This window comes from Athene noctua, chromosome 3, assembly GCF_965140245.1.
Source record: "Athene noctua chromosome 3, bAthNoc1.hap1.1, whole genome shotgun sequence".
Taxonomy (NCBI): domain Eukaryota; kingdom Metazoa; phylum Chordata; class Aves; order Strigiformes; family Strigidae; genus Athene; species Athene noctua.
This window is the reverse complement of record NC_134039.1, coordinates 81,092,397-81,105,451: the sequence shown is the minus strand read 5'-3', so window position 1 is coordinate 81,105,451 and position 13,055 is coordinate 81,092,397. Positions and strand designations below refer to the sequence as shown.

The 13,055-nt window shown below is 47.6% G+C and overlaps 1 protein-coding gene and 1 long non-coding RNA gene across 3 annotated transcripts in view; one reads left to right on the top strand and one right to left on the bottom strand.

The window, feature by feature from the left end:
• Positions 1–4,402, bottom strand: part of CCDC3 (coiled-coil domain containing 3) — a 45,027-nt gene extending 40,625 nt beyond the window's left edge. For both annotated transcript variants that reach the window (XM_074903486.1, XM_074903487.1), the window contains exons 1-2: positions 3,874–4,402; positions 2,729–2,903 (exon numbers count right to left, since the gene is read on the bottom strand). In XM_074903486.1, coding sequence (XP_074759587.1) covers positions 2,729–2,903; positions 3,874–4,280 — 582 coding nt within the window. In that variant the 5' untranslated portion in view covers positions 4,281–4,402. The remainder of the gene's footprint in view (positions 1–2,728; positions 2,904–3,873) is intronic.
• Positions 4,403–5,157: 755 nt separating this feature from the next.
• On the top strand, positions 5,158–8,069 carry LOC141959426 (uncharacterized). The gene is made up of 3 exons (XR_012633439.1): positions 5,158–5,853; positions 7,137–7,241; positions 7,778–8,069. It is a non-coding gene; the product is annotated as an uncharacterized LOC141959426 (long non-coding RNA).
• The last annotated feature ends 4,986 nt before the right edge of the window (positions 8,070–13,055 follow it).

The following is a 13,055-nucleotide window of genomic DNA, read 5'->3' as shown; positions in this document are numbered from 1 at the left end:
CCATAAACAAATACAGGGATTCAAAAAGTCTTTCAGTGTATGGGATCCAGCTGTAAACAGGAGATTTCATCAGTCCCTTATTCCAAACTCACTTGGGCATGCTGCTTTTCAACAGAGCTGTTTTTTTAAGATGTCCCTGCACACAGCTGTCCCAAGATGTGGAGGCAGGACCTTACTTATTAACTCCTGGAACCAGACTTTCACCCCAGCTACCTTCTGCTCTGAGGATCTCAGTGTCTCCCTCTCTTACTCTGACTACACAAAACATCCGTAATGAATTTTAACTAGCAATTTGTGTCAATACACAGCTGTTAGTGAGACCATTTACTCCTCACTGCAGTGTGAGCCTCATCAGAAGACCCTTCCCTCTCTGTCCAAACTCTCCACGATTTGACACCATCACAGAAGCCTCCTGGGCTGTCCCCAGGCTGCAAAAGAGCCTCTTTTCCAAAAAGCTTCAAGTATAATGCTCCAAGTAAAGTTCATTTTCTGTGCCATGAAGCAGGCACACACGACAGGTTTCAGCTCAGGAGACAGCATGGGACAGTTCAGAAATGGAAATTGTTTGCACTGTGATGGGATGCAAGCAAATGTGATGGCATCGGGAAAGTCACCATCAGACAAGGCAAAGAGAGGAGCAAGATGCTTGAGACAGCTGCACCCTGGACATGGGCACCTGCATTGGGAAGAGCTGAGGAACAAATTCCTAATACCACGGCAGCCAGAAACACCATCCCCTTCCCAGGCTGGGACACACAGGTGCCAGGAGCTGGCGCTCGGCTGGGCAAACACAAATGCAGGAGCCGAGTGGGAGCACAGTCAGCTCAGACTATTTTTAACTGGTGCAGAAGAAGTTTTTACTTTTCATTATGAAGGGGAGACCAAGTGCCCATCAACTGGGCTGAATTTACTCTCTCAATGGGTGAGTGTTGAAGTATGTAAAGCCCCCAGCCCCGGTCTGTGCGACCAGCAGCTATAATCCCCCCCAGGTCTGCTCACAGCTGCGCGGGGTCAAAGAGCGCAACAGCTGAAATGCACTTTTGATACATACGCTTTCGGTCGCCCCAGCTTACCCTGGGGGTTTCTGCCTTGTGATTTCCATTAAAGCTAACCAGCGACATTCACTGCTGGCATAAATGAGCACCAACCCATCAAGATCCCTTACATTTAGCTCCTCATGGTTAAGTAAACAGTGCAGAGGCATCACAAGCAGATACTGGGAGTTGGATCTGGTGGTCCCCCAACGCCACTTTGCTCCCCGAGAGCAAAATCTGTGGATTTGGCAGCAGCAGCACCTTTACTTGCCAAATACATTGCTTGGAGCACTGGGGAGCCTTCGGGCTGGCAGGGAGGACACAGAGCTGTGACCAGGGCTCTCTGCCTCCTCCTTCTTGCCCAGCAAGTGTTATGGCTCTGCAATCTAAATATATGATTCATTTTCTCTTAAACATCAATTCCTGCTGCTGTCCCCAAATATATATTTGAACATCAGAGTTCCCCACACCCTCCTCAAAATATCAGCTGTGAGAAAACATTCATTCACGGGTCATCCCAAGGAGCAGGGTTGTGTCACTGGCCCAGACGGTCACACAGTAGCTCAAACTTTGTACACTGGCAGTTGGCCAGCTAGTGAAAGGAAAGGGCTCAGCCAGCTACCAAGTTCCCTCTGACCATTTCCCAAACAAGCCACTAGTGCACCCGCTGCTGTATGTAAATATTGTGCCTTGGATGAATCCACAGAAGACACAAGCGATAGATAACACGTCCTGTCCATCCTCACCTAAAGAGAAGCTTAAAATATTCTCAGCTACCAGTGGAAACCACCAGCCTCATAAAACAGGGTTTGGCACCAAAACAGCTCTCCAGGTTCCAGTTTTGCAAATGTATATGCATATCCAGAACGTGCACACAAACTGCAGGTTGCTCCTCTCTGCCAAAGAAGGATTTATTAAAATCCTGCATTTATTACACACACTACGCTCCATAAAGGAGCTCAGAAGCCACTAACAATGGCCATTATTGGACTTCCCATACTAAAAATGTACTTTCTTAAGGAAGGATAGCCCAGAGGGTGAACTACTTGCTGTGGCCTCCCTTGAGAGGAGAAAGAAGCATTTCATTCAGCTTGTTCAGAAGTAGGTGCCGGCGTCATTCAGACAAGCCATGCTCTCATCACTCAGACGAAACATGCCCTTAACAGTCTATTTTTCTCCAGCTGCTACAAAGGCAGATTCGGGTGATTAGTTCAGTAGATGTTTATGCTGTTATGTGGAGTTAAGCAAGAATAATCCCTTACAGTCTGTCATGGTCCAGGCACTGCTCTTGTTACATGAGATGAACACAGAAGTAAAAAACCAAAGCTCAGCTCCTGAACGCTTCAGCTGAAGTTAAGTATGGGGTCTAGAGCTAGTAAACCCAGGAGCAACCTGGGTGGAGTAGGACAGGATCACAAGCAATGCTGGTTTCTAACCTACTGCTCATGAACAGGTTGATACCAAGCTTTGCTCAGGTCCATGGAAAGCTAAAGAACTAACACAGAGGTCAGCTTCGAAAACAGAGTTCAACACCTCCCCACCAGTGGGTTACTTTGCCAGTGATACCACCAAAGGACCAGGAAAATCAGGGACCTGCTGCTCTGCATTCATATATATATATATGCTTGCAAAAGACATGGGAACGCCTGTGCCCACTTAGAAAACAAGTACTGGAGAGAAAATAAATCCCTTACCCGGTTGTCCTCTTGAATCTCCCAGTCACTGGAGAAGCTCAACACATGCTGTGCCTGCGAGCAGTTAGAAAACTGGAAAAGGCTGGCAAACATCCTTCTGTTCTCCTGGGTGTCCGGGAAAATAGCCTCCTGGAAGTTGACTCCATGCGGCAGGAGAATGTAGTTCTCATCCATTCTGAAACACAAGTTGCACGGGCAGCCCGCTGTGAGGCTGAACAGTGCTTCCTCTCACACAGAAGTCACCCGTCATACTTCAGCCTGGCTCAACAAGTGCCACCAAAGTCACACAGACAGACTTAGCTGGCGTGTGGCGCTCGGCTCTCCTGGCACGTAGTTGCCAAGATGGCAATTTCCACCACACAGGACTGGACCAGGCAGCAGCAGTAAGGACCCAACAGGCTCCTACCACACTGCAGACATTAATGAACCCCCACGAGTGAGGCACATCTATATTTTGGCCCATGGTTCCTACTGAATTTGCATCACTTTGCCCTTGATCCTGGAGTTTAAGTACTCCTTCAAGCAGTCAATAAATAACTTGTGTAAAACGTGTTGGAAGACACCGCCACAGACACTAGGCAGCATCAAACTGTGTTTCTTTACGCACCCAGTGTCAGCATATACCAAGTATTTCGAAACAAGCCACTGAGTAGTATTTCGCAAACACTCTTGGACTGAAAGGTCGTGGCAATGGCTCTGTTCCCACATTGTGGTTTATTTTCTTATTCTTTCGATGATCCCAAAGACAGGATTTGGCTGGGACTTGGGAGAGCCAAGAGGAAGCTATCGGGTGAGTATTTGGGGATAAGTTTTAAACTCCACTATGCCAAACTTTGGCGAACCTGTCCCGACGTAAAAACAAAAGCAGCAGCACCCGGGAGCTCCTCGACAACAGCTCCCCGTACCTCTGCTGCCCGGCAAAGCTGGGTTATTATGGGTTTGGGGTGTGGGGTTTTTCTCCCCGATGAAACTGCGGGCGGACGCGCGGAAGGAGAAGGCGCTGCGGAGAGAGCGGCGGCGGGACGGAGCGAACGCTCCCGGGCAGGGGCGGGCGCGCATCCCCCCGGCCGCGGAGATGCCCCGGAGCCGGGATGCCGCCCCCTCCACCCCACCCCCGCCCCGGACCCCCCTTTCCCGGGACTCACCGGAGGAAGAAGAAATAGGAGTAGCCCTGCATGACGGTGTGCGAGTGGCAGGAGAAGTAGCCGAGGCCGGTGAGGTTGAGGCGGGAGCCGGCGGGCACCTCCAGCATGCTGCCCCACGCCTGGTCGCACAGCAGCTCGATCTCGGCCGAATAAAAGAGCCCCCCCGCTCCCTGCTGGGGGCCGTCGGGGGGGTCCCTCTGCCAGGGCAGGTAGTTGTAGGCGCCGTAGGGGTCGGGGTGCAGCGCCAGCACCCGCGCGTAGACGATGATCGCGGCCAGCTCAGCCCGGCAGCCCTCGCTGAGCGGCCGCCACTCGGCCGGCAGCTGGCAGCCCCCCCCGCCGCCCGCCCGCCCCCCCAGCCCCAGCCCCAGCACCAGCAGCGGCAGCAGCCGCGGCGGAGGCAGCATCGCGGGCGGCTCCGCGGCCGGGCAGGGCAGGGCAGGGCAGGGCAGGGGGGTCAGGGGGGGTTGGAGGCGGGGGGGTGCCGGGGAGGACGGCCCGGAGCCGCTGCGGGCTGCCCCGGAGGCTGCGGGGGACGGCGGGGTGGGGGGAGAGGTGCAAAAGGGCCGGGGTGGAAAAGGCAGCGAAGGCGAGATGCGAAAGGGAGGGGGTGCAAAGGGACGGGGGGGGGGGGGGGGGGGGGGGGCGGGGGGAGGAGAGAGGAGGGTGCCAGGAGGCAGATACCCAAAGGCTGAGATCCAAGCAGGCAGGGGAGCGGAGGGGCAAAGGGGCACAGGGGCAGAGATGAGAGGAGCGGAGATGTAAAGGGGAGGGATGGGAAAAGGCAGAGATGCGAAGGGGCAGAGAGGCAAAGGGGAGGGATGTAAATGAGAGAGGTGCAAAGGGGGAGGTGAAAAGGGAGGGATACAAAGGGGAGGGATGCAAAGGCAGAGTTGCAGAGACGAAGAATGCAAAGGAAAGAGGTGGACAGGACAGAGAGGGCGAAGAGGCAAGATGTGAAAAAGCAGAGATGCGAAGAGCAAACACGCTCTGGGGAGAGGGCAGCGGGTGCCAGGCATCCCCCGGCCCCGGGGTGCGCACTGGCGGCACCCAGAGCTTTCGGAGGGGACGGGGTGGCTCGTAGGGTGCTGGAAGTGCAAGAGTCCCAGCGGAGCAGGCGGCTGTGCACAGTTCCTGCTGGGAAAAAGACCCTGGGAAACTGGGGGGGGGGGGGAGGGGCGGGACGGAGCTTGTAACCTGGTCACCCACTTCTCCCACTTCAAATGAGAATGGGGAAGAACTTGCAAGTGGAGGAGAGCAGGTCTTCCTAGCAGCCTGCAACCTTTTTTCAAAATACATCTGGTGAGCAAGGTAGAAATAAAAAGCCAGGTGTCGATATATTTTTGCTTTCTACTGCTTCCTCCTAGAACTGTCTGAGGCAGCTTCGAGCTTCTCCAGATTTTGGGCAGACGGCTCAGAGACTGACCCTCTCCCCGTGTATGAACTGCTGTGGAGCTTCTCCCGACGATCCCCGGGGCCCCTGCATCACTCACAGCTCGAAATAGCCTCTTTCTATTTCAGTATTCTCCTTTTCCCACATCTGATCTCACTGGGGATAATAGTCAGGAATGGGCATGGAATGCTTAAAAACTTTTGTAAGAATATGAATATCATGGAGACGTGGTCCCAGTTAAATCTCTCCCTAGCTGTGATGGTTACTAAAAGTCTGACAGCATGTTCTGTCTGGTTCCTTTAATCTCATGCTCCATTTGTCTGTCTCCATCTGCCTCTCCAGTCCTCTACAAGGACTAGGAGCTCTTAGGAGCAGAAGGTGACTTTTTGTTCCATGTTTGTGCTGTGCCAGGTATAGGGAAGTTGTCATGCATGCATGGTGTTTGAAATAATGTGCAAAATATTGATCATCAGTTAAATAATGCTGAGCCAACTTCATGACAGTGAGACAAGACTTCTTCTGTGACAAGTGTCTCCCTCTGGAATAGTTTCATCAGATTCAGCCGTGTGTTGAAGAGTTTAACAAAGGTAATATTCATATTTCATGATGGCATGGTGTATATTCATATACAATGTACTTCACCATAGCTTTATGCAAGAACAGCAAAGTTGGTTCTTGTTAAAACAGAAAGAGATTTTGATTTTATTTTTTCCCTGACAAAAACTCCAAAATGAGAGATAGAGCCTTTCTAACTCTTTATAATCTATTTCTTGAAGATTAACAAATTGCTTTCAACTTTCAGGAAAAAGCTTAAAAGACAATCCTGAAAAGTATTTTTTGAAGAAAAGATCCTCAGGACATTCCAACAGACCAAGAAGCTCAATATTTTTTTTAATGTTAATCATCAGGAAAAACTGCTTTTTCTTTGGAACCTGAAGGGACTAAACTGTGGTAGAGACAGTTTCAGAACCTCATTCTGTACTTTTTAGATACATAAATAAGGAGAAAAACAAAAAATTGAGGTTGATGTTGACTTCAGACAAAGCTGGGGCAGTCCTGGAGGCATTTTGTGCAATCCAGTGTACATGGAGGCCTTGGTACGAACCTCAGGTTTCTGTTGAGAAATGGTAATTTGAGATGTTGGCAAAGACATGGGGGTCATGTAAAGAAAGAGTTAAGTGCTACAAGTGATGGGAGAGATGTTCAGCCCATCCAGGGTGGTCTCTTCATGTCTCTCCATGGTGTCTCCAAGTGGTGCAACTGGTGTCAGAGTCTGGCAGCTTCAGCAACGTGAATCTCATGTTGGGTGTGGGCAGCAACATACAGGTGTGTTGTTACTCCAGTGCTGCTGCTGAGGAGGTAGAGCCCCAAGCAGCTGATGAGGTTGGTTGGTTTTGTCCTGGGAACCAAATTCTTAGCTTGAGTGAAATGTAATTGCTGTTTCTTCTGTGTACACATACAAGAAGAGCCTCATATTTACGCTTCATCTGTTTACTGTGTGTTACACGTGAATAATGGTCAACTGTCCCCAAATCACTTTGGAAATATCTCATCTAAGCTGTGATCTCTTTTGCTATTCCTCACATTTTGGTTAGCCACCCTGGGAACAACAGGGAGAGAAAGGGCAGCTCACACCTCAAATATGGATGTGTCTTTCCTTAATGCTACTTTTAGACTATTAATTGTCTAAATTAAACTGCTTCTATTTGACCAGAGTGTTTGAATCAGTGAGCCATATCAGAAAGTGCAACAGCATTTGCTGGCATACGCTGGCGTTGGCTGACGCTCTCCAGTTCGCTTTTTGGTGGTGATCACCAGAGTGTGGAAGCAAATAACTAATGTTCTGTGGATTTTCTCTATCATTCTGCAGAGTGATTGTGTCAGCATTTTGAGGATACAGTGGGAGTCCGTGGAGCTGACTTCAGTGTTGAATGAGCTGAAAGGAGGTCTTGGCCATAACTCTGAAGCAGATGCAGTAGGTATACAAGTCTGCACATAAAAATACCTCTCACTTGAAAGTGCCTGATTTCCTTGTTCTCTTCCATTTATGTTTGCTGGCACTGTGCCCAGTACCATTGTAAGGACTCAGAGTGCCCTCTGTGAGACATCCCAGCTGAGACCTCTGCTGGGTCAGGAGGGTCTCCAGAGATTCATCAGTGTGTAACCTTTCCCTCCCATCCCCAGAAGCTGGTCCCCTAGCCAATTTGTTGTCTGAGTTCATTAGCAACTTTTAGATCAGTATTTTAATAAAGAACTAGAACCGTCTACATTCAGATCCCATTGGTTAATGCAATTTTGCTCTTAAATTTCTCTCCACAGAAGCACCATCAGTTTTTTTCTCTCTTCCTTCATTTCCAAGGTAGTGAAAAGTAGCAGGAGCAACTGAATCAGTTCCAGGAGACCTTTCTCTTCCAGCTCTGGATAACAAGGAATTAGTGACACGAAGTAAGGATTTAGAAACCCTCCCTGGAGACTGCATCCTTCAGATCTGTGTTTGCTGTTTCTCTGCAGGGATCCATCGGCTGATCTGAGACGTTCTTCAGTGAAGTGTGAATACTTTTCTGCTGTGAACTCAGCACGGGTCTGACAAGTGCTGCAGCCAGAACCAGCTAATCAGAGGAGCACCAATAGAGCCAATTACCACTCAGGCTGCACTTTCAGCCACTCATGCATGTGCCACAGTTACTCATTCACTTCCTCTGCTTAGATAGTCTTGTAGACTTTGAGACAGGCTTGTGGTTTTCCTAGGCAGGAACTCTTCTTTCACACCTCTTTACAGATATTTAAACCGAAGTTTCCTCCCTCTGGGCTGTGTCATTTTCTTTGTTGTCTCTGTGGTGATGCAGGTGATTTAAGCCTTTTAATAAAACATAGCTCTGCTTTGTCTCTCTCTTTGCCTTTAAAGTATTGACAGAATTGAGCGTTAGTCCAGGTATCAAACAAGAGAGCACAGTGCTCGGAGTCTGGCTGCCTTTCTGATGGATGTAGGTGATCTGAAACCTCCGCCCAGCTGTCTTCTATTTATATATCTGCAGTGATTCATTTGTAGTCCAAGGTACAAAATATCAAACCCAGATTTCTTTCCCTCTGCCCACCCCTCTTTAAACTGGGCAACCTACAAAGATGAATATTTGGCTGTGTTAGTGTCCCCACAGGAAGAGATGTTTTTGTTAGCTTCTTCAGTCTATGCTTCTCTAATTCGAAGTCATTCTTCTCATAGTTTGACATTTGGTCCATCATATTTAACTATTTTTGTACCAGTGTCTGGACTAGGTGATGCCTATTTTAAAAAATCATACTCCCTGGCCAGAGTTCCCTGTAGTTCTTTATGTTTCTTTCTTCTGAAGAGTAATCATGACCATGAAGAAACAGGATCTGTCCTTGGGGATCAGCTGGGAATACATTGCTGTCTCAAAGACTTTGCAAAGATTTACTTTATGCACAGCAGTAAAAACATTTTCTGTAATACCATTTAGAATTTGAATGGAAAAGTGAGTTGAAGGATCAAAGAGTTAGTATGGATGGAGATCTTTGCCTACACCTTCACTGTATCTTTCTGCCCTTTCTTGGCCCCTTCAGCCTTTACCCTTCTCCACTGTCCATATTCCCCATCCTGCCCTCACTGTGCCCACAGCATCCTGCTCTCCTCTCCCTCTGCCCCAATCTCTGACAAATCTCACCAATTTAAATGCAGTTTCCTTTGGAGATGGGCCTCTGTCCTGTTAGCTGTGTCCCCCTACCCATAGTCCCACCTCAGCCTGGCTCCCTGACATCTGGGGACATGTGGCCCTCATCCCACACCCATCGTGGCTGAAGGGGAACTGTTACTCTCGTTTCAAGTGGCCCTTTCTCCCTTTCTCAATCACTGGCACTATTACCTCCTCTTATCCATTACTTAAGCTTACAACCTGGATGTCATCCTCACCTTAGACTTTCCTCTTTATTCTGAAGGCTGTGTAGTCACTTTCTCTGTATCTTCTCCCAGATGTGCCTTTCCTACTGTTCACACAATAAAGATGCTCTACAGCCTCTTTCCTCTCATGCCTTGAGTCCTGCAGCATCTTTTCCTGGGCAGACCCAGCCTTGGCCCATCACTGTTTACCCAACTTGTTGCTACACAGACTGTTATTCTGACTCATCACTACTGATTATGTTCACTACCCATCTTTTCCCTGGGTTCCCCTGGCTACCCACATCCACCCCTTGCTTCATGACAGACTCTAACAGAAGAGCTCTGAGGCAAGGATCTCCTCAGCTCTGAATTTCTGCAGCATCTGGTTCATGAGCCATGACTGAAGGTCCAAGAATAAGAATAGCAACAACGTGCAAGCTGATTCCAGCCCAAGTCAGCAGAGGCCAGAAGTCACTGCACTCAGAAGTCTGTTCATAAATCAACGTGAAATGCGCTGTCTGAGCGTAGCTCCCAGTAGACACACATCTGCATAACACATACCACTGACACAACTGGCGATGGGAAAAATATCTAAACATATCATTCCCACAGCTGTGGAGGAATGAATAAAGATGTCTAATTCCCTTGTCCCTGGAGTGAACCCCACTCCAGGTAAATGCACTTTTTATAAATCAGAGGTTTTAAAGGCAGAGGGACTGTTAGAAAAGTCTAATCTGGTCACACTGGCTAGAAGATGTGACCCAGGGACTCCTGTGTCAAGATCATAACTGAATTTAGAAAAAGAAAGCAGAAGAAAGACATCCAACCCTCACTTTAAAATCTCAGATGGTGGAGAAGCAAGCTCATCCCTTGATGAGTTGTACTAATGCTAAAATCTTGTGCTTTTCCCCATTCTGGATTTGACTTCAGCTTTCAGCCGTGGGTTCATGTTGTGCTGTTGTCTGCTATGTGAAAACAAAGGAACCCTCTTATTAGAAATCCTCAGCCAGTTTTGGCATTTATAATCCAACAATCAAACACTCCCTTGAATAAATTGAATACTGTTTCTTTTATTTGGTGGAAGGGTGACCAGACTATCAGTCATTGATTGACCTTGATTGCTCCAGATTTTCATCATCTTTTTCTACTGCAGAGACCAGAGATGAATTTTGGATTGTAGAGAATGGGCTCCAAAGAGCCAAGGAGAGGGCAGCACCACCACTCCTATTTGGTTTTTTTTATCCTTTGTCCAAAAACCACATTTATTCTGCTAGCCATCATTACCCAAGTATAGAGCAATTTCCATTGGTCACTCCTGGAGAAAAACTGTATTGGCAAAGTACAATTTGCACTTCAATCCTAGATCAGTCAAGTGAAGGCAATTCTAGCCTGGTTTTGGACCAGAGCAATCATCCCTCCAGCACCCAGTCATTCACACTGGGTATCTTCAGCTGCAGGATCACAGGGAAGTGATGAAGAAAGTGATGCTGTACCTGTCTAAGTCCTAACACAGCAGTGACACTGGAGGACTTTGGCTTCTTGTCCAGAAATAAAAAGATGGAGATGTGAAATGTTTTGCCTTTGCTTTAATAGCTCAAGTTTTCCATATTTATATCCTGTCCCTCCTATGTTTTCAAAGAGCTGAATCTGTTTCAATCTTTGAATCACAGCTCGAGGTAACATGTTTGATATTGTCTTCTTCTAAAGTGAATATAGTGCTATTAAGTGGTAACAATTGCCAGGGTTGACCTCTCTCCGTGCCCTCAGCAGAAGAGCAGCAGGACATATCTGAGCTGGGGAAGGGGTTGCCTTTCAAAAGGGCCAAGACACTTCCAAACCAAAGCTCACTCTGTCTCTGCTGAGTGCAGAGATGATACGCAGGTAGATCCAGCAGAGGCAGGTCATCAGAGACAACATCTCTCCCTATGCAGCCTTCTGTTCTGCAGGAACCACCTTACCTTTCCTTTACCACTCAGAAACCAGCATCTCACCTCAGAGGATCTTGTGTAGAGACCATATGGTAACGAGAATCACTAATCTCATGCTATTACTGGCTGAGCAGGAACACTGGCATGTGTGTCTCAGAGGTTGCATGGCCCTGACTTGGGATGGTCCCATGCAGACCAACATTTCTTCTTGCAGTTTGCCTAGATAAAACAAAAAGGGGAGAAAGGCATTTTATAATGAGAGAACTTGGCACCATCTATAGTTAATGCAATTGAACTCATACTCTGCTCAGATTTCACAACTGGATTCTTACTCTGATGAGTTAATTCCCTTTGATGTCCTTTCTGTCCCTCCCCTGCTTTCACTGAGCCTAAAATAACCCAACTGTCCATCTTGCTTATGGAATTACTGAACTTTTAAGAGAACACAAAGTGCTCTTACATGAGGATTTGGGATTAAACCTCTCTTGTTTATGTTAAACATAACATCTTAATTCTTCCACTGCTGGAGGGCAAATGAGTCTCCACAACCCCAAATAAACCTGCTTTCAAGCCCTATAGCAAAGGTCACTGTGATTTGTTTCTCATTACAGATGTTCTTTCCGGTAAAGTTGTCTCATGGTATATGACAGTTCTCTTACAAAACACCTTTATGCTATTTAAAGCATTTTTACTTAAATATTTTGCATTGTAAGACAACATATGCTTAACTTTCAGCACTTTTCTCCTCTCTCAAACTGCATTAATAAGTGTAGTAGTACCTGACTTTTTTCCAGGGATGTGGTAAGGAACACAACTGCCTGCCATCCATGTCTCATCCAACACCCAAGGAGCTCTGGATTTGGAGGGGGGAATCCCACTGAAGCTAGCAAACTGGGTTTGACTCCAGGCTCCAGGCTCTAGGAGTACGTGTACCTCCTGAACAGATGTGCATGCACATCTGGAGGGGCAGACCTGTAGTAAAGGGGGGCAAGGCAGCACAGATTACTGAGTGGTAGATTACTGTAGACTACTACAGGGGTGAGAAATGCTCCTGCATGCCGTGAAGTCCCAAGATGAAGGCAACAGGAAATAACATGAGGAATGAGGCAGACACAATGATACAGAGCCCAAATCAAAAAGGGACAGCAGGGGAAAGGCAGCGAAATTGTGAGGAAAGGCAAGAAAAGACTCAGGACAGGAGAGAAGGGGCAGTGAGGTAAGTAACCAGTCAAGGAAAATTTTAGGCAAAGAACGATTGAATAAAGGAATTAAGAAGTTTGGAATTTAACTTAGTGAACATCATATGGTAAAACTATTGAAACAGGGACAAGAAAGGGAAAAAAGGAGCAACTAGAATCTTAAGCCTTTTTTTTTTTTTTTTTTTTTTAAGTGAACACTGCTTGCAGGTGTCTGGTATAAACACCATCAGAGACACCTGCACTTCCCCACAGGAGCTGTCAGCCCTTCTGTAAAACCAGCTTTTGCTCAGCAGTCTCATGCTGGCCAGTCAGCTTGCACTGCCTCTTGCCCTGCAGAAAGCTGGGCTTAGCTTAAGTGTTGCGCCCTGCCTCTCGGCTGGTCTCTGCGCTCTGACCCGCCTGCAGCCAGAGAGCTCTCTTCTTCATCTGCCCACCTCCCCACCATCACTCCCTCTTTTGTCTCATGAGCATTCCCACATCCACTTCCATTTCTGAGCCATTTAAATGAAGTACCAAGAGAAGGGGAGAGATGGGGGTTCTTGTCTGGAATGGCTTTATAAACCATGTCCCGGACAGTGAGGGAGAGGAATTTTTTACAAGGGCATGTAACAAGTAGTGATAGGACAAGGGGTAACAGTTTTAAACTGAAAGAGGGAAGATTTATATTATATATAAGGAAGAAATTATTTATTGTGAAGGTGGTGAGGCACTGGAACAGGCTGTCCAGAGAAGCTGTGGATGCTCTGTCCCTTTAAATGTGCAAGGTCAGG